The sequence below is a fragment of the Canis aureus genome, chromosome 36 (assembly GCF_053574225.1).
Source record: "Canis aureus isolate CA01 chromosome 36, VMU_Caureus_v.1.0, whole genome shotgun sequence".
Lineage (NCBI taxonomy): Eukaryota > Metazoa > Chordata > Mammalia > Carnivora > Canidae > Canis > Canis aureus.
The window spans coordinates 21,246,925-21,268,239 of NC_135646.1; the positions used below are offsets into that span (position 1 = coordinate 21,246,925).

Below are 21,315 nucleotides of genomic sequence, written 5' to 3' on the forward strand. Positions count from 1 at the left end.
ATATCCTGAAAGCAGACAGAGAAAAACATTACCTCACCTAGAGGAGGAAAACACTTCACAAGGCAGATTTCTCATCAGAAACCATGGAGACCAGAGGAAATGGTACAACACCTTTCTTGAACTGCTAAAAGGCCTGTAAACTCAGAAATCTATATCCATCAAAAATATTCTTCAAGAATGAAAAAGAAATCAAGACATTCTTAGATAAGGAAACTAAGAATTTTTCTTAAACAGACATATCCTAAAATAATGGCTAAAGACAGTTTTTGAAACAAGAAGTGATTTTTTTAAAAGGAATCTTGGAACATCAGGAAGGAGAGAGGACAATGGAAAGACTACAAATACAGATAAACACAATAGACTTTCCTTCTCCTCTTGAATTTATATATTTCACTGAAAGCAAAATTATAACGTTGTTTCATGTGGTACTCAGAGTATAAAGAGGAAATTTAATAAGACTATTACAATGAGAGAGAGTAAAAGGATGTGAAGAAAGTTAAGATTTTTATACGCAAACTGGTAAAATGTTGCTACCAGATATATTGTAATATATATTATGTATACGTAAAATTTGCACCTAGAACTACCGCCAAAAAAAACTAGACAAAGAGATACACCCAAAACACTAGAGATACATCAAATTGGAATTCTGAAAAATATTCAACTAAGGCACTGGAAGACAAAGGGGAAAAAATTAAACAGAGAGAAAAAAACAGAATGCAATTATGACCAGCCACCATGTTAGGTAAAAGGCAGAACTTTAAAAAATTTAAAGTGTATCCAATAACAGTGATTTGTGGATGGTTTAAGGCAGATTCCCAGGGAAATCCTTTGTATTGGAGTCTGGGTTTCCTATCTTATCCAAAATCTGAATAAAGAGAGAAATATAGAAAAATGAGATTATGTTTCATTTATAAAATATACAAATTAAAATGTCAAAAATCCAAATCTCAATTTTAATGCAAGCTTTTATCAAAGATCACACATTGAAAAATCCACTTGTCAGTGGGCTCACATTCATAGTGTACAATATTAGTGTTCCCACCTGTCTCTTCAGAAATGCTAAAAACCATTAGAGCTGCTTCTGCTCACATCTACAAAGCAGGCAAAGTTTTAGAACCCTGTTACCTTGCACGTCCACCCTGCAGCCCTCCCCGCACAGGGCCCTCCCTCTCTTCCTCTCAGGGTGTTGCTCTCAACTAATTTGATCAACTAATTTGATCAGCTAATCCCTGAGATAAAACGTTATTCCACTATGCGTTTAGGAGTGATTCCTTCAGGCACATTTCCATTTTAATAAGAAGCCCTTAAAGACTGAAAAGCCATTAGGATATGAAGGAGTCTATCTGTATTATGCCCAGTAGGACAGGACGTGGGAAAGATAATCTCGGTTTCAGGGCTCTTAGATCTCTTGCAAATCCTGCTGCACAGATTGCCTTCTGTGCTCTCCAGTGGAAAGCCCGTCCCAGCTAACGGAATTTTAAAGAGAAAAATGAGAAGTGGTATCATGTAGAGAGAGACATTCACCTAAGGTTTGGGAAATTAGATCAGTTTGATTCCTGCTCAGTCGCACGCCTCCCAGCCTCCGCTGGTTTACGAATGGGGGTCTTGATGCCCTTCCAGCGCTCTGACCTCAGGGTTAGCAAGGGGCAAAAGAGATCTTCACAGGGGATAAAAATACACAGTAATATCGCTCCCTTCTAGAACACAGTCTAAGACTTGATATAGTTAGTGCTCCACATATTTTTCTCTTTTAAATATTTGTTTTTCTTAGAGCACCTACTTTCCTAAAAGGCAGAAAAAGTGGCTATCACCTCCGGTTACTTCTCATTGAAATAAGTGGCCAAAACTCATCATTCACTTGACTATTGCATTTATTTTTTAGTTTTTTTAAAGATTATTTATTCATTTATTCATAGAGACAGAAAGAGAGAGAGAGAGAGAGGCAGAGACACAGGCAGAGGGAGAAGCAGGCTCCATGCAGGGAGCCTGACGTGGGATTCGATCCTGGGTCTCCAAGATCACGCCCTAGGCTGCAGGCGGCATTAAACCGCTGCGCCACCAGGGCTGCCCTTGACTATTGCATTGTAAGGGGAAAAAAATACCTCAAACTAGTGAGTCAAGAAGATGAAAACTTAAAAGTCATATGAACATCCCTTTTAAACCATCCTGTATCACTTATACATTTATCGATGCGGCAAGGGCCAGGATACAAATTAAAATTCAAGAGACAGACTGAATGAATTACTTCACTGCATTAAATGAATAAGATGTTAAGGGAAAGAACACCGATTGAGTTCACACAAAAACACACATGGCAAGAACAGAGGCAAGTGGAAGAACCTCTTTAAAAGTGGATTATTTCCAAGATGCTCACGCCATCATCTCTTTACGCTAAATAAAAATGCTCCCTCCTCTTCTCCCAGAAAACAGACTCTTCCTTCAAGTGTTTGCCACATTTCACTAATCTGAAGAATCACCTGGAGCCCTGTGAAAACTTGTCAAGAGCATATTCCTGTGCTATCCTGATCCTCCAATTCCAGAATTCTAGAAAGGAAGGCACAGGAATCTCCAGGCAGGTCTCACAAATGTCTCATACTGGGAGACACCGGGAAACACTGGGTGTGCTAAATGAGCACCTGCCAGGGTGTTAGCTCAGCAGCAGACGGTAAAATACTGACCAGAGAACAAGAACATCTAAGCCTAGTAGTAATTATCGCTCACCGTCATGGATCGCCAAGCTCTATGCCAAGCACACTTATGTTATCTCTTAGGATCTTCACAACAGATCTTTGAGATCAGGATTATTTTGTTCATATAATTTTAAAGCAAGGAGATGGCCCCTAGCAAGTCACACAGCTAATAAGACAGCGTGCCAAGGAATACTGGCAGGGTGATGGGGCGAGGTGTCTTTTCTACAGCTTCCAGGTGACATCATCCAGGGATCCTGTGACCATGTTCAGGCTTAATACAGCTGTGGAGTTAAGAAACATGATGGGCTTTGACCTCAAGTGGTTGGACTGATTACACCTGACACAGCTCTGGCTATACGCTGAAGGACAGTATGTCTTAGGACCCTTCCTGAGATGGGGATCAGAGTTGTCGTGGGGCTCCATCCCAGGACCCTGGGATCATGACCTGAGCCGGAGCCAGGCATTCAACCGACTGAGCCACCCAGGTGCCCCTGATGTTCTGATTTTGATAACTATTTAAGTAAGATAATAGTCTTGCCCTTGGGAAGTACACACTAGTACCTAGGGGTAAACAAGCATGTAACTTACTCTCAAATGGCTCCAAAATAATGTGTGTGTGTGTGTGTGTGTGTGTGTATGTGTGTGTACAGAAAGAGAGAATGGTAAAGCAAGTGTAGTAAAGTGTTAATAATCGGGGAATCTCAATAGTTACTAGGAATTTCTTTAATGTTTCTGCAAGTTTTCTGTAAACTTAAAATCCTTTCAAAATAAAAAGTTATAAAAATTTCATTGGAAAATTCAAATCAACCATATTCTAAGAGATAAATTTCATTTTAATTAAACATAAGGAAGGAAGTCTGGAAGGAAGGGAGGGAGAAGTCAGAGAGAGATAGGATGGAAGAGAAAGAAACATGGGCTTTGGAAATCCTAAGAAAAGCTATCAATTCACTGACCAGCTTTGTCACTTAGTAGCTGTTGTATGACTGTGTTCATGCTCCGTAAGCACTCTGAACCGCATTTTCCCAATCTGCAGAGTGGTTATGAACAGGAAAAGAGACTACATCATGTAAAAACTTAGGCCATGATGGGGCAGGTGGTCAGTGCACAGTACAGGGGGCTGTGCCTCCCACTTTGCCTCCCTGCTCTGGTCTACACACACACACACACACACACACACACACACACACACACACACATCTGTGAATGAAGTGCCTGGTCCAAAGGAGCAATATCCACCTAGGCTGATTTCTAGATGATTTCTTTCTTTCTTTTTAAAGATTATTTATTTATTCATTCATTCATGAGAGACACAGAGAGAGAGAGAGAGGCAGAGACACAGGCAGAGGCAGAAGCAGGCTCCTCACAGGAAGCCCGATGTGGGACTCGATCCTGGGACTAGGATCACACCCTGAGCCAAAGGCAGACGCTCAACCGCGGAGCCACCCAGACATCCCTCTAGATGATTTCTAAAAGGCAAAGGCTTAGAAGCCTTCCAGGGCTCCTTCCTCTCTCATTACTTTTTCCAGATAGCTCTACCTTCTAGAATTTGATCAACCATTTTAAATGCCTCATCAACATTTCCATATTCCAGTTTCTTTTCTGGTTTGAAGGAGTTGTGCTGTATGGCTTCCTAGAAAGAACAGAAAATTGAGGCTCTGTGGGCGAGGGACCCAGCCCTCTGGCAGCAGCCACTGGCACTGGGGCAGCATCTGAGTGGAGGAAGTATCTCCCTGGCTTCGGGGTCCCATGCACTTTCATTCAGCACAATCCCAGTGACCTGAGCTAAGAACTAGCCTTCAGAGAGACTCCTCACAGAATAAATACAAATGTGCCTGTTGAGTCAAAAGAGGGTATGCTCAGGAAAAAACCCAGCATGTAAGGTGGTCCCGGAGTGGAACTAGTATTTTCCAGGAAGACTGTACTATGCGTTCCACAACCCATTTTATGCAGCCAAGGCCACATGGCACCTGGGTTTAGAGCTTGGACTGTAGACCCAGTCAGAATTGTGTCCAATCTCTCTATTTACTACCGTTTGACTGTGGGCTTATTATTTCTCTCTGAGCCCCATCTGTAAAATGGAGATACAGTTGTGCACATAGCTCCAATAAAATTGTGGTGCAGATAAAATGAAATGAGACATATAAAGAGCTTACATGGCATATAATAAATGCTCAGTAAATGCTAGCCAAAGACATTCTAGTGATAAGGATCATGGTAGGCCTGCCTGCCAGCTCCACGCTCCTCTTCTGGGAGGTTGAGCACAGCATTTGTATAGGGCAGTGGGGCACCTGGGACTCCAGCCCCAGAACTGAGATTCTATTACAAGCCCAGTCTGTGTACCACAAATCCACTTACACACTGGATCCTACTGCTTCCCCTGGGTGCCCAGTGAAGGGAGACAGTGGTAGGTACACATAATCAAGGATGTAGCTACAATAATGTAGGCTGGTTTTCTTAGCTATTCTAGGAATTTATTTTGCCATAATCCCTGCATCTGCTGGCAAATGTGACGTACCAGCTCCTGCAAACATTATCTACCACAGGTTATTGTCCATCCATGAAATTCCAGCCTGCTGACAGGAATTATTCTAACTCTCGTTCCCTCTGGCCACTAGTAGATGTTTAGACCTATCAGAACACCTTACAGGGCTGATGGATTGTGATCCTGCCATTTCCTCCATTCAAACAGTGGGTTCATTTGTTTTTACCACTGTGGGACTCAGCTTCCTTGATAGAGGGTTTGTTGATTGCTTCTATGTGACTAGCTGTGTGACCTGTCTTCTTGTTTCCTTATCAGAATGAAGACAATAGCAGGTTTTCCTCACGGGATTGTCGTGAGCATTTAGTGAGTTAGTGTATAAAACCTGCTTTGACTGTGGCGAACTCTGTATAGGTGTTGGCTACGGTCATATTGTTGATCATGATGACTGACAGGACTTTCTGGTCGGGAGCATATTTTTCTCGCTATGGTCATCAACTTGATCCCTTGAGCCAAGAGTTTTGATAGAGTTTCCCCATTCAAACTACGAAGCACTCTAAAAAGCATCAGCTTAGTTAAACATCAGTGTTAGTGACAGCGATACATTTATTTTTATCTTATTTAGATTGATAGCACAGTTTCTTCTTACAATGAATTTATATGCCTTTCATAGTAATCTAAGATTCATCTATTCCTGGTTGAAAACAGAAGTTACACCTTATAAATTTTCCCTCTTTACTTGCTATTTGCTTTTTGAGTAACTTTGAGACAATTTCCCAAATATTTCTTGGTCAAAAAAGTGATTGAAGAACTGTAATGTGTATGGAGTTGGGTGTATTTCCCCCTAAAATTTTTGATTAAATCCACTCACTTCTAGTAGATTGACCTTGGAGAGCTTGAACTCTGATAAAAATGTGAGGCAGCTCTTCCCCACATGTCAAAGTTTGGTGTTCGATGCTGGTACTCTCTGGCAAACAACTGGGGATCTGCCAGTTGGAGGGACGGAGGGCAAGGAAAGAGTGGCATCTGTTTGCTTGTTTGGAATTTTATTTGGCTAGAAGGTGGGGGCAGGGAAGGGAAGATATTTAGACACCAGTACTGGGCAAAGGATTATAAATAACATTTTGATGAAGTATCATGTCAATAATTTCTTATGACGAAGTAACTACGAAATCATTTCTTATTTAGAAGTAACTCTAAAACAAAATGTTGGGGAACATTTTGTGTATAAGGTAGGCAAGCACGGTAGTCAACATCTGACTAAGAAGGGATGAGAATATTTGAGTCTGAAACTGGCCAGGAAAATTTGGGAAGCTTTATCACTCCTTGACTCCAACTTAACTTCTAAATGTTTGTCATCTTGACATACTTTTATTTTAATTTTAAAATAGTGAGGACACTGTCCAGAAACAAATGCTATGTTCCTAGGAATAAAACAGCATGATGGGAAATACACCCTAGGCCAAGTTCTCCTAGAGACACTAATCTTAGCCAAGTCAGTTTCTCATTCCCTGCCACAGGGCATGCTAGTCACCTAGAGGACAACAGATTCATTTCGTTGTGAAGATAATGTATTCCCAGAGTCCACAGCGTCTGTCTGTGCTGAATCTAATCTATTCATGCTGCTTTCCCAACTTGCATGCTTTCATTATTTAGTAAATCATAAGAACCGATACAATAGATGCAGAGCACCCTGTCATTTCATGGTTCGTACAATCTTTGTAAATCTCTTAACTCCTTTCTAAAAAACATGATAGAAAATGCAATACTCCAATTTGTTTAAGTTGCCAAAATACCTACAGGCATCATAAGATCTATTCTTCATACTCATTTAAGACACGCACTGGAGAATCTAAAAATACCATCTCCAATACTGGCTTCACAGAGCATCTTGCTGGTTCCTGCACACACCCGAGAGGGTCAGGGTGAAGGTGAATTCAGGCCTGCAAGGTGTGCCAACTGTCCTGGACATCAGTGGTTGCCAGTGCAGCATTCCTCTCACCTGTCCCCTTCAGTGATCAGATTTCTGTTTACATCTCCATCGCTACCCCACTCAGTTCCACCCCCCTGCAGCCCATACACTTCAGAGAAATCTAACCCCCAGCAGTAACCAACAGGTCCTCCATTCCCCTGGCCAATCATTCATTCAGAGATGGACGTGACCTAATTGGCCTGATAAACCTGGATCTCAGGACTCGTGCTTACAATGCTGGGACAATGGTCTCTCTTGCTCCCTGGACATGGATGAAAAGCTCCTGGCTGCCATCCTGTGACTACAGGGCAGAAGGCCTGGACTATGGGCAGCAGAGAGCAGAGGCACAAAATCAGGTTCTTTGCTGACACTGATAAAGTCTGAGGCCAACAAAGCCCCTATGTTTTAGACACCAATTTGAGTCAAATTTTCTTTCCTGTTACTGTAGCCAAAGCATTTTAACTGATACACCATCGAGATGTGCTCTTCTGGCACTATCCTTGAACTCATTACCTTGATGGTCAGGATCAATGGCTTCAAATCTTGGTAGATAATCTTCATTCGTTTGGCTGCTTGCTTTGCCTGAACCTCAGAATCTGCAATCACGGCACAGATGAGCTGACCCGCACAGAATACCTACAACACAAAAAGACTTTTGTCCTCAGGGAGCACAGGCACCAGGTCCTCTCATTCATTTTCCTCCTCCCTCCTAGCACAGAGCGAGACACAGAGTAAACAACCCCCTTCGCACGTGCAGTGCAGCTAATAACAAGGACCCTGGTAAGAAAGTGCATTTGTCAGAGTTGGCCCAGTGACCTCAGTGCTGGAGGAGGTCACTGACAAGATGTGATCACTGGTTGACTCTTGAGTTTGACCCAGGCAAATGGAGGCTCCTCACTCCTTCCCTATCCTTAGAAGGTGCAGTTTCCACACTAGGAGCTATTTTAAGGATGGAGCCTTGAGAGAGTAATGTGTGGTACAGATCATCTGGATGGCTCAGGTGACTGAACCCAGTGAAGGCCCTTTACATACCAATGAAGGTAGATGGGTGCAGACGTCAACTAGTCCTGTGGCTGCCCAAGACAGGCCTCATAAGTTCCCTTTCTTTTTTTTTTTTTTTTTAAGTTTTTATTTATTTATTCATGAGAGACACAGACAGAGAGAGGCAGAGACACAGGCAGAAGGAGAAGCAGGCTCCATGCAGGGAGCCCGGGATCCGGGTCTCCAGGATTAGGCCCTGGGCCTAAGGCAGCACTAACCCGCTGAGCCACCCGGACTTCCCCACAAGTTCCCTTTCTTATTAAAACTACTACCTACTGGGATCCCTGGGTGGCACAGTGGTTTGGCACCTGCCTTTGGCCCAGGGCGCGATCCTGGAGACCCGGGATCGAATTCCACGTCGGGCTCCCAGTGCATGGAGCCTGCTTCTCCCTCCTCCTGTGTCTCTGCTTCTCTCTCACTCTCTCTCTCTCTGTGTGACTATCATAAATAAACAAAAATTTAAAAAAATAAAATAAATAAATAAAACTACTACCTACCAAGCCAGAGTGGTCTGCCTCTTTCAGTAGTTTCTTTTTGCCCTGTGTGTACAGGGACCAATGAGAACCAACACCCAGGCACAAGGGGAATTCAGGTCTTTGTGCTGCATCACTAGCAAAAGTGGCTGAAAAAGGGCAAGAGTGACTGTCATATGGCAGATTCAGGCTCAGGCCAACCCACTGGGGCTGTGGAGGGGCGGAGGGCCAGCTGGCCTGGGAGAGCCAGGCACATGGCTCAACCTGTGGCTGCCACCATGATCAGGGCCATCCTGAGAGGCAGCATCTGGAGAGGGAGTACCAGAGGGTGATAGCCCACCTCCTCAGAGACGAGGGAGGGAGAAAATGAAAACACAACACTGCTGGTGAGCAAATCTCTGCCCCAAACCATGGTGGAGCACAGGCTTTTCACAAAGAGACTGAGTTTAGACTTGCCAAGACATAGCAAGCACAGAGCATCCCCTTCATCGTTTCACCTCCAGGTGAGGCAGTTGGCCTAAAAGAGTTCAGACAGGATAAGGGCAGAAAATTGATGGGGGAAAAGAATATAAGGCTCCAGAAAGGTAAAATAAGACCAGAAGAATTCACCATGATTGCTCAGTTCTGTCTCACCTTATACCATGATCACAATTCAGATTTAATCACTCATTTTAAAATCGATTTAAACTACTAAATCTTTTCTACAATGAGCACATAGTGGCTTTGTTGTCAGAAAAAATGATAGTAAAAAGTTAAATCTAGACATATTCCACACACACAAAAGTGTGTTTGTTGGGTGTGAGTTGGCGGGGGGTACAATGGGGAGATAAATGAAGAATGGCAAAATGTCGACAGTTGTTGAAACTGAGTGATGGGCCTTTGGGGATTCATTGTATTATTCTCTATTTTTATATATGTTTAAAGTTTCTACAATGAAAATAATTTTTAAAGGCATAACTTAAAAAAGGAGTTCTGCACAGAGGCCTGGTTCTGCGCCTGTGACCCGGCACACAGACATGCCCTTGTGATGCTCATAATCAACATGTGCACACCTCCCAGAGGAAGTACCATCGTGCAGCTCAGAATGGTTTTGCTTGTCTAATTAACATTTTGCAAAGGCCATAATTCTCAATGTCTTCTGCTAGTCCCACACAGGCCTGCCTTGGGAGAGTTTCAACCTCCACTTCACACTCAGTCATCAAACTTTCATTTTTATCAACTAAATCAGCCAGCAAGAGCCAGATGTAGGGACTCTGTCAAATGATGAAACTGTTTTCGGTAAACACTGAACTGAGAAGTGTGAGTTAGGCAGAAAACCTGCTGGAAGCTGCCCTTGTTGCATTTTCTGGGAACCTAAGATACAATAGCCAAATCATTTTGAATCACCCAAACCTTCAAATGGCAACAGTGCTATCATTGTTCCTCTGTCTTGCTACATGGGAAGCAGTGTGTGGAATATACAGATGAATCAGACACGGGGCTTGACTCAAGGACTTTTACTAGGGAGGAGAAATACATAAGACAAAGGAGTAACTAAGTAAGCTTAGTACATTGCAGGAAGGGCATTAAAGGTCCACTTCACCTTCTCCTCTGGACCTTCAGCACTGTGAGGGTAAGGGCCAGTTGGGTCTTGCTCAGCTATGGTGGTCAGCCACACTGGATGCTCACTTAAAAATGCTGTTGAATACATCGCAGTATAAATGAATGAGTCAGACTGAGTTCAGAGAGGGAGACAGAATTCTTGTATCAAGGCATAAAAATGAGGCACCTGGGTGACTCAGTCGGCTAAGTATCCAACTCTTGATTTTGGGTCATGAGATCAAGCCCTGAGTCTAGCTCCACACTGTGTATGGAGTCTGCTTAAGATTTCTCTCTTTTCTCTATCTCTCTGCTCCTCCCACCCTGTGCATGTGCTCCCTCTTTTCCTCTCTCAAAAAAAAGAAAAAAAAAAAAAGGGGGATAAGGAAAGGCTTCATGGTGGAGATACTACTTGAACTTGGACTTGGACACTGAGCCTAGGGCAATGGTGAGGGATTCTTAGGGGAAAGGTTAACAAATAAAAGTTATCATTATTCTCTCTTCATTTACCTTTCATACATGCTAGTAGCACACTGTCTTACTACCAGAAAATAGGAAAACACCAAGTATCTTTTATAGAACTGGACAACTTCATTTCTTGTATGGAAAATGAATATATTTGAATTCATTCACCATTAGAATATGGTGTATCAAAGAATTATTGGAATTCTTTATGATGTGCCAAATTTGATGCCATCTTTAAAAAAATATGCAAGGCCATTAACTGAGGAAATTATTTTTGAAACAGAAAGCAAAAATATAGTACTTCCTCTGTCACCAGAAGTTTCTCCTTCTGGCATAAGGAGTTTACACCATGAAGATGTTCCTCAGTCACAACATCCACCACTCCAGGCAGGCTGAGAGCTTCTGACAGATCAATAGACCTAGAGGAGAATACACAGAGCAGGTCCTCAGAGAAGCCCTCTTGCCTGAAGACCATGGAGAACATGTTTAATTGGAGAATAAGATATTTGAGTGTTAAGATACATCCAGTGACTGGCTGCTCTAATAGTTCTCTGCCAGACAACTGGGAAAAAATTCCTGGGATAATGAAGCTATTACTTGAAATGAGTGAATTTGACCCTTGAGCAATGCAAGGGTTAGGGGTACTGATCCCCGACACAGCTGAAAATCTGCATATAGCCTTTTCACCTCTAAAACGTAACTACTAATAGTCTACTATTGATCAGAAGCCTTATTAATAGCATCAACAGTGAATGAACACGTATTTTACATGTCGTATATTTTTACAAGAAAATAAATGGAGAAAAGAAAATGTTCTTCATACTACTGACATTTAAAAAATCCACATATAAATGGACCTGCACAGTTGAAACCCATGTTGTTCAAGGGTCAACTGTATGTGGAGGGAAAAATTGTAGTAAATCCTACATTTTGATCTAATATCCCTCCCAAGCTACACTGGATATTGCCAACAAATAGCCTGTCCTCTTTGTACCATTACTTATCACTAATGTGATTTGGATGAAAAGGCAATCATTAACATCTAATTAGCAACTTTATCACTTACACAATCTTAGCATGAGCTCCTGAACTTGTTACAAAAGTCAAGAAGAGCTCCCGATCCACTGTAGGCATGTCATCACAGTAGATGGCTTCCCCCGTAGCATGCTTAATACCAGACAGATGCATGATAGCATGGCCAATTGTATCTTGAGGAAGCTGCTTTGAGTCTGCACTCTGTTTAACCAATAACCAACAGATCATTTTTATAATACTATGCACTTCTCCCATAAGAGAGTAGCTATATAATTTACATCCAAACCAGAACACTTTTAAACTGAAAATATTCACTGTTAATAATAACCCTAGGACAATAAGCCTATTTCAATAATACAGTAGACAAACTGGGAGGTATGGTTATGACATCATTCTTTTTCCCACCGCCTTTACTGAATATAGAACATAAATATCTCTAATACAAATCCCATTTATGTAAGCAAATGAATATATTTCTTCTTAAAAATGTGAGATGATATCCTCTGGTTAATGCTCACATATTTCTTCAATTTTAAAGATTTTATTTATTCATTTGAGAGACAGAGAGATCGTGAGCAGGAAGGACAGGAGAGGGAGGAGCAGACTCTCTGCCTAGCAGAGAGCTTCATTCAGGGCTCAATTCCAGGACCCTGAGATCATAACCTGAGCCAAAGGCAGATGCTTAATTCTGAGCCACCCAGGGACCCCATATTTCTTTCAATTTAATTATCAAAATTATTTTACTGTTGTATCTAAGCAATGGCATATATAATGTTTTTCAGAAGAGCATTATGATATTGTGACTATGTTTTACAAAATATCGAGGGCATGCTGTCGACAAGAAGAGCCTTTTTTTTTTTTCTATTCCAAGCAAGAAGTTAAGAAATAATGGGTAAAACTCGTAACTTAGACAACCCTGATAAAGAATGAAGACAAAGGGACCTGCATTTTGAGGAATGGTTTACTAATGCTACTCTTTCTTAAAGACCCATGGAATAAAATGTCTTGCTACCGGTCTCTAAATACCTTTAATAAGCTTCATTGACCAAAGTGGACATTAAGAAACATAATGTCTTCCCCATTATTTCAAATATGAGAGAGTTGTTAGCTTTCCTAGTAGGTTGGTTATTGGGAGAAGAACTGGATGCATGAAGAAAGAGGAATTAAGGGACAGGACAGAGGCCAGGCTCAGAGTTCAGCATGAAGGCTCTGGCTGCTAAGGAGGTGGTGATGGGTGTGTGGGTGGTGGAAATTCCAGGATAAAGATAACTGAAATACACACTACTTCTCCAATGCCTTCCGCTGCTTATAGGACTTGAGAAGAGTGGTCCTGGCTCATTGTCAACCTACTTGAAGGACTCAATAAATAAACCTTTGGCTTGAGATAGATCAGAGGCTGTCTAGGCAGGAGGCAGGCCTACATCAATAAGGCAAAGGAGAGTGGCACATGAAATCTGAAAACATGTTCAGCATTTTAGCTGAAGATTCAACACTTTTTTTTTGGAAGGGGGGGCATCAGTTGGGTGAATCTACTATTAAAAGAGGCTGTACTTGACTTGACACCTTCTGCTTGTTATGTGGCTGAAGGTACAATGGAGGAATGAATTTGTCTCTTCAAATGGGTGATCTCTTGAAGCTATGGCAAAATGCTTTCAAAGCAAATGAACTGATTTGGGGAAAAATGTTTGTCATATTTTTCCTGTGCTGAAGATGCTCTGGCAATGCAGATATTTGTGTGTGTGTGTGTGTGTGTGTGTGTAAAACCACAGGAAAACAAAAAGAAAACTCATCTGTGTGGGAGATAAACTGCTTCCAAAAGTCAGCCTTGCAATCTATAACAACAAGCTTCCTTTTATGATTACCAATCGTGTGAAGATTATCACTTTCCTTTGGATGATCTGAATGCCTATTGATTTGTTGTTGTTGTTGTTGTTCCTTTCTGAGGTTTCTTCCATTGTCAAGGTAACGCTAGGGTATCTATAAGCAAAGGGCGGCAGCTTCCATGTTTTGTAGAACACCAGGAAAGGCAGAAGCTTTTCAAAACTTTTAATATCATCATTTTCAATAGTTTGGTGTCCTTGAATTTTTGAACACACTGAACCTAAACCCTCAAGAGATATATACCAACTGCAACATTCATTATGATGTACTGTCAGCTTTTACAACTAAATCCAACAATAGACTCAATGAACTGATGCTTTAAAAAGCCTTGTCACATTCTGGGCTTAATAAAACTCTCAAGGTAAAGTTTCTTGACAATAATTTCAAGGAAAAACACATCAATCTTATCCAGTTTACCAACAGGATGACTTCAGGTCATATTGCTATGATGTTGTAGTAGAAAATTCCATTTGAAAGTCATGAGGAATTCTGTTCTAATAGTCAGCTTTCATTAGGAGAGTTTTTAATAGCTCTTAGAACTTAGAGTCAACTCTAAATGTAACTCACAGAAAAGATACCTGGAGAATAGAGACTGGAGAAGCAGACACTTTTCTTTATTAAAAAAAAAAAAGAGTAAATCAGTAGCTCTTTTAAAAAACCATTACTGTACTTTCACCGACTTCCAAGGGCTGTGTTTTCTGCTCCTCTATAAATAAAATCAAAGCAGCCCCCTGGCCCTGACACAGAATGTGACTTTGGTTGTGCTCCAACTTCTGCAATGCCAAGGGCAGAAGTGTGTGGTAAGCTAGCCAGCTCATTCCTGTCAGTGGCACAAGGCCACAGAGCAAAACACATGAACTTCAAGATCAAAACAGACATTTTTAAAAAACTGCCATTGCTAGTTTTATTTTTAGTCATAATTTTTCATTGAGTTTGAAATTTTAATTAACACCAAAAAATGCAGAGTTCACCAGAAGGGGAGCTTGAGCTTATAAAGCTTGAGAATCACTGTGAGATAAGTGGAGTGTCCAGGTGAAGAAGCTATAGGCCAGGCTCTCTGAATTAAAAAAAAAAGCCACTAACCTGGTACTTTAATATGCTGCAGTGATGTCTGGAATGAAGATCTTCTAAAGCACTCTCATACTTGTCTGTAAAGCTAGGATAGTGAACAGGATCCTGAAAAGTAGAACCATTGTAGATATCTAAAATAGGCCAGAATGGTCTTGGAAGGGAGGCTACCATGATTCTTAACAAGCAGCGCTCCTTGGAAGTCTAACACTTAGTAAGTACTTGATCTGTGCAGAACCTTGGAGATAGAAGCAGCTCCCTGACCTCTAGGACACATGCTCTAGAAGGTCCATACATACTACTCTACATTATGAAGAACCAAGTAAATATAGATCACGGACTTCCAACATCTTTACGCTTATGATTCCCTCATATACTTTCCTAAATGATTTGAGGACTTACAAACCAAAAATATAGGAAGATAGGGGTGAGGTAAATAACATGAAAGGAAGAGAATACTCAAGCTGGGGAAAAAGTGAGAGCCAAAGCACACCATTGCAAATGAATGTGAAACTGTGTTGCACCACCTGGCCAATGGGGGAGGAAGGAAAATGCAGAGGGCTCTATCCTTGCTACAACCCCACAGGAGGAAATTTCCTGGGGCCCTAGAAGGAACACTTCTTAGAACTGAGAGAAGTGGATCACTGAGTCTTTAAATAAGACTTTAAACAGTACACCTAATGGTTATGTTTTATAATTAAAAAATTTTAATGTAAAATTAAAGCCAACAAAGGCTGTAGAGAAATATTGACTAGAGGAGGTTAAATAGAAGGCATAAGACTGCAAGGTAGAAGCTTTAAGTGATATCACTTGATTCACCCAAGAAATTGTAATAATTGCTATTAATTGGGATAATCCACATTGGGTTTATTTTTTTCCTCTTTTGATTGCCTGGTGAGAGTATGTCGCTTACACATTGTCCATTTTCCATTTTCAGAAATTGTATATAACCCTCTGGTTCTTAGTATAATGTATACTGAAAATCCATGTATAATGAAAAAAAATACACTCAGAAGCAATATTAAGAGAAAACTTTGTGACTCTTATTAAAGTGATCATACAAATTTCTCTATCACATGAAGAATGTTCTTGGCTTCTAGTCTAATTTGGTCAGCTGGTTATAGCATGGGATGCTTCAAGATCCCTTTGGGTCTAGAAAATTTATTCAGAGAAATCTTTCTAGTTGTACCTTCCCTAGCAAACAATCTTGTAACTATTTTTTACAAGGGAGACCAGGTAAAAGAACACCTGGGTTATCACTACTATCACTAAGACAGCTACAAGGCAGTCTTCCTATGTTCTCTGAGCCCTCTTCCTGTGATGACCCACTTCATAATAACCTTGTGGAATGGCTGCCATCATCATCTTATAGGTGAGAGAAATGAAGCTGAATCCAGAGAAGAAAGTCAAATGCATGATGGTGACCCTCCACAAGTGGAAGAGATGTTCTACTGAGGAAAATATGTTCAAACAAGCTTTCTGCATACCACCCAAACAACAGTCAGAAACAGTAACTGAGTAGTGTTAAATGGAATCCTGCACAACTCTGTGCTCTATTTGCGAATCTTCTCCAAGTGTACAGGCCATCAATAGCCAGCCTGGAGGATGCCCAGTAAGCCCAAGTGTCTTTAATTTGGGTTGTCTCCCTCTATTCTATAGCTCTTTGGCATAGTGGAGGTTGTTGCCTCCACTTTGGGTATCACCATAGCCCTCAGTTCTGGGAAAGCCAATATGTGGTCAGTTCCATTGACCATCCTCTTCAACATCTGTGACACTTCTAGGTAGAATTTGAAGAGGAAGCTGCTGATGAGAGTTCTCTTGAACTCCACCTTCCCACCCAGAGCTAAGCCTGGAAGGGTAACTTAATCCAGAACCAGCCTGCAAGCTGCTTCCAGCATCTCTTCGTTCCAAGGCCTATGGGAATCAAAGAGAAGACTCCTAGCCAACAAGGCTCATTACCTCATGGACTCAGCTTGGGTATGAGACAAATAATGACAGTATAATGCAGGAAATAAGAGTGTAAGCTCCACAGTTGAGCAACCCACATTTAAATCACAGTCCCAGGACCATCACTTCCTCATCAGTAAAAGGGGAAAAAGAGTAGAACTCTCCACCTGGAATGGTCATAAGAAAGAAATGATGACCTGTGTTAAGTCCTTAGCCCAGCAGTAACCAACTCCTATATCACAGGAGCATTTACTGCATTCCTGGTCCTGTTTTAAGCACTTTATATGTATTCACTCATTTAATCTTATGAGGTAGGGATGATTATTGCCCTTTGACAGATAAGGAAAGGCACTAGAAAGTAAAGTAAGCTGACTGAGATCACATAGTTCATCGGGGTTGACTGAGTTCATACTTTAACCACCATTTCTCTGCTTACTTTTGAAATGGTAACTGATACCTAGCAAATGCTCCAGAAATATGGGCTATTAGTATTATCTATAAAGATAAGTCTGTAAGCAAATGACTTTAGCAATTTATTATAAAACAAACTCCCATAGTCTATTTTTTACCATGGTAAAGTATTCTCTCATGGTAGAGAATGCATATTTTCTTATTTTGCTTACTGTGTCTACTGTACTATTAGGAGATGGGTTCCCTCTTTCCTTCTCCCTCTCCCTGCCCCCTCTTCTCTTTTATACACACACAGACTATATGATGCCCACTTCAGGATTCATCATAATCAAGATACATGGAAATAATAATGAAATCTTACTGGAATTCCATGCCATTAAATAGAAAGCTAGTAAGCATTTTTCTTCTTGTAATGGTATGTTATCACAAAAGGAGTTTCTCCATTACTTGGAGTCTAGGGACATGATACCATATCTTCTGATGAGTTTCTGGCAGGGATTCTTTGCACAGATAGTGGTTGGACCAACGTCTCCGTGAGATGGATAAGTGTCTGATGATATCACCCCCTTCTCCAAAAAAGACTCTCATTCCTGAATTGACTATTGCAAGTGCATTCTGTTGCTGCTGGGCTTGTCGGAAGGAAGGCTGACACAAATTCCCACTGAAAACGAAAATTAAGTGGCACATGTAGAAAAATAAGGAGTGACAACTATGCACTAAACAGTTTATGTATGCTGCCTCACAGGACCTTGTCACACTTTCTGATATGGGCTGAACCTTGCCCCCCTCCCCTCCCCAATGGATGTGTTAAAGTCCTAACTCCTAGTACTTCAGAATGTGACTTTGAAGATACAACCTTTAAAGAGGTATTTACATTAAAATGACGTGATTAGGGTGAGCTCTAATCTAACATTGTGGTGTTCTTCTAAGAGTTAATTTGGACATAAACAGAGGGAAAGCCACGTGAGGACACAGGGAGAAGATGGTCATCTACAAGCCAAAGAGAGAAGCCTCTGAAGACAAGCCTTGCCGACATCTTGATACCAGTCTTCTAGCCTTCCAAATTGTGAGAAAATAGAGTTCTATTGTTTAAGCCACTCAGCTTATGGTTTTTTATGATGGTAGCCCTAGCAAACTACTATACCCTTCAAGGCAGGCTTAATTATTCTCATTTTACAGATGAGGAATCTGAGCCTCAGAGTGATTCCATAGTTAGTTCAGGTCACAGATCTTGAAACCAGGATCCAGTCTTGAGTCTGAGTTCACTTTGAGTCCAAAGTCCTTCTATCCCCTAAGTTCTATTGAAAATGTATTTTTTTTAGACTCTTTCAAACCCCAAGATATAGGTATAGCATATTTTCAAGTCTTCTTTAAGAAAAAGCCTTATGGGACAAAGAATTTATAAAAATCTATAGGGAAGTAATTTTAGAGTTGGGATGGAGAGAGACAGAGAGACAGAGAGGGAATGGCAGAGACAAAGGTCTCTCAATTCTAGGAATGGTTGGGGAGTGCATAGCACAAGTAAAAGGTAACTACTAACAAGTACTATAATCTCCCCTGCAAATAGTCAACGCCTGTCCTTAACTCACTATATGTTGGAATTAATTTCCTGTACAGGAATTAACAATTTCCCGTAAACTCACAGGAAAACCAGGAGACTGAAAGGACATTCTCACCTTCCTCGAGTAGGGTATGTTCACTGAGATCAAGATCTCTTCGGGCTTCAGATCTGTGTTGGGACACCTTCTGAGAAAATCCCCATTTAAAGGAACCTGTTGTTTCCCTTCTGTGGAAAGAAATGACACTTCCCCGGGAATCTGTTCTGTTAAACAAAAAAACTTTGGAAATAATTCTACCAAACACCTGATAAAACTGGTTGTTTGGGAAAAGAAGTGTTCTTTCTATGCTTAGCAAATTGCCCCCCCTACAATGGCACCTTGTAGTATTTCTTACAGACTAGGTCCCACTTGTGGTGCTGTTTGCTTCTTTGCTTGTTTATAAATAAAAATATCTAGCAGAGTGGCCCAGTAGTCACATGAACAGTCCTCTTCGCAATTATGAACACAATTCATTTTGAGCTTTGTAAGGAGGCAGTAGATATCAGACCCTTCTTGATAATCTGATCAAGTCACTCAACAAACATGTATTGTTTATAACCATGAACCCTAGTAGGTTCAGTAATGAATAAAAAAAAAATTGCCTTAAATAAATTTATGCTAGTAAGGTGCTACCTTATTTTTTTTGTATCTTTTTCCAGCATCTAAATAATTTCTGTTCTTTAATCAATGTACTGGGGGGTGGAACCACGTAAAGCTATAATGTAATATGACTTTAGGAAGAAAGTTAAGAAGCTTTTGATGTTTACATTCATATCACAAAATATGTTTCTCATCATATGATTGTTTTAAAGGGATGTTACTTAAATACACAACTCTGAATACTAACCTTTTTCCTAAAGATAATTTTGTGGTTCAGATGATATGAAGAGTAGGTATTTAACAACATAGGTAGGCAGGTAATAGAAGGCTAATCCATATTTTTAAATGAAAATAAAAACACTTGACGGGGATGAGCACTGGGTGTTATTCTGTATGTTGACAAACTGAACACCAATAAAAAATAAATTTATTTAAAAAAAAAGAAAAAAAGAAAAGAAAAACATTTATAGGGGACCAATGAGCAATAATTATTAACCAAGTTGGAAAAAGAAACATATTAAAAGCCCTTGATTTTGTTTCAAAAACAAAACTCATAAATACAGAATGGAGTCCAGCCATTTTCAACAAAAAAAGATCTGTAGGCTTCCATCAATGAAAAATTAAGTATGAGCACACAATATGACAAGGTTGCCACAACCCCCCTGTACCACCTGGAGAAAGTCTTCAATAAGGGGGCTCACTCGGTAGTTTTTAACAGCCTATAGTTCTCTCTACTACTCAGGTCACATAAGGACACTAACCAACACAAGTATGGTCAACTAGGGTGACCATAATGGGAATATAGCTAGCACAAGGCCTCAAAAAGAAAGTGACGAAGACATTGGAAGTGTATGGAATTAGGAACAAACTGATCAAACTTCCAGCATCCACGAGGGTGCGAAGAATTATTAATATTACAAAGAACAGTCATTTTCAAAACTGGACCTCTTGCCTCCCCAGAGGAAAAAAATGGATAAGAGGAGCAGGTTTAGTAATTTCCAAGGGGTTGTCACTTACTTTTTGATAGCAAGTTGAGGGTACAGTTGCCCATGGCCAGGAGGGGATTCAGATCTGAATCTAGGTGCCTGCTCATGATATGGCCCCCTAAAGACTATTTAAAATAATGAGTTCTATTTTCAATATCTGTTGTGTAATTATAAAGACACAAGTGAGAGTTAAGGATTAAGCAAGGCTTTGGAGAATCATTATTTTTTGTCTGTTACAAGAGAATTAAAATATCATGATTTGTCAGAGATAGTCATTCCAGACACACATGCCAGAGTTTATCATCATCAAATACATACAGCCATGTTCCTGATCTGAGATCCAGCCAGAGTTCCCAAATGCTTCAAGAGAGCTTGGTACATCTGTGTCTTCTCCTCTGGGGAGTTCTGGATTGTTTCACCCAAGATATCCTTCACCTGAGTCAGGCTTAGGCCAGCACCTAAGGCCAGCCCTGAAGTGAAATAATTTATAAATAAATGCAGTGTGATTAGTGATGACCTGGAAATGTCATTAGGCCAAAGTTATAGACATGGGATCTTTTTCCTGGATATTGCTGCCCTGCTTAGTGATGGTAGTAGTGGTGGTGGCGGTGGTGGTGATGGAGAAGATGGAGGTGATGAAGGTGGTAGTGGTAGTCATGGTGGTGTTGTTAATGGAGGTGATGATAGCGATGGTTGTGATGGAGTGAAAGAGGTGGTAGTAATGGAGATAGTATGTTAATGGAAGTAATGGCTGTGATGGAGGTAGTAATGAAGGTGGTTGTGGTGATGGAGGTAATGGTGGTGGTGTTGTTAATGGAGGTGATGGTGGTGATGGTTGTGATGGTGGTGGTAGTTGTGATAGAGGTGGTGGTGGTGATGCAAGTTGTGATGGTGATGGAGGTGGTGGTGGTAGTGATGGAGGTCCTGTGTGAATGGAGGTGATGGTTGTGATGAGGTGGTGGTGATGGTGATGTAGGTGGAGGTGGTGGTGGTGGTGGTGGTGATAAAGGTGATGTAGGCCAAATTTTTTTTTACTATGCTGAATGCTTCCCAGAATCTCCTTGAATCTTAAATCTTTGAGACAATAG

At 40.9% G+C, this 21,315-nt stretch overlaps 1 protein-coding gene across 1 annotated transcript in view; it reads right to left on the reverse strand.

Annotated features, from left to right (window-relative positions):
- Positions 1-21,315, reverse strand: part of LOC144305809 (aldehyde oxidase-like) — a 76,144-nt gene that overhangs the window by 31,569 nt on the left and 23,260 nt on the right. Inside the window, 12 exon segments of the mRNA XM_077884892.1 lie at positions 4,230-4,323; positions 7,658-7,780; positions 11,003-11,120; positions 11,768-11,937; positions 14,701-14,793; positions 16,437-16,599; positions 17,506-17,580; positions 17,582-17,682; positions 17,684-17,704; positions 18,720-18,829; positions 20,259-20,352; positions 20,546-20,697. Of these exon segments, the coding sequence (XP_077741018.1) occupies positions 4,230-4,323; positions 7,658-7,780; positions 11,003-11,120; positions 11,768-11,937; positions 14,701-14,793; positions 16,437-16,599; positions 17,506-17,580; positions 17,582-17,682; positions 17,684-17,704; positions 18,720-18,829; positions 20,259-20,352; positions 20,546-20,697 (1,314 nt within the window).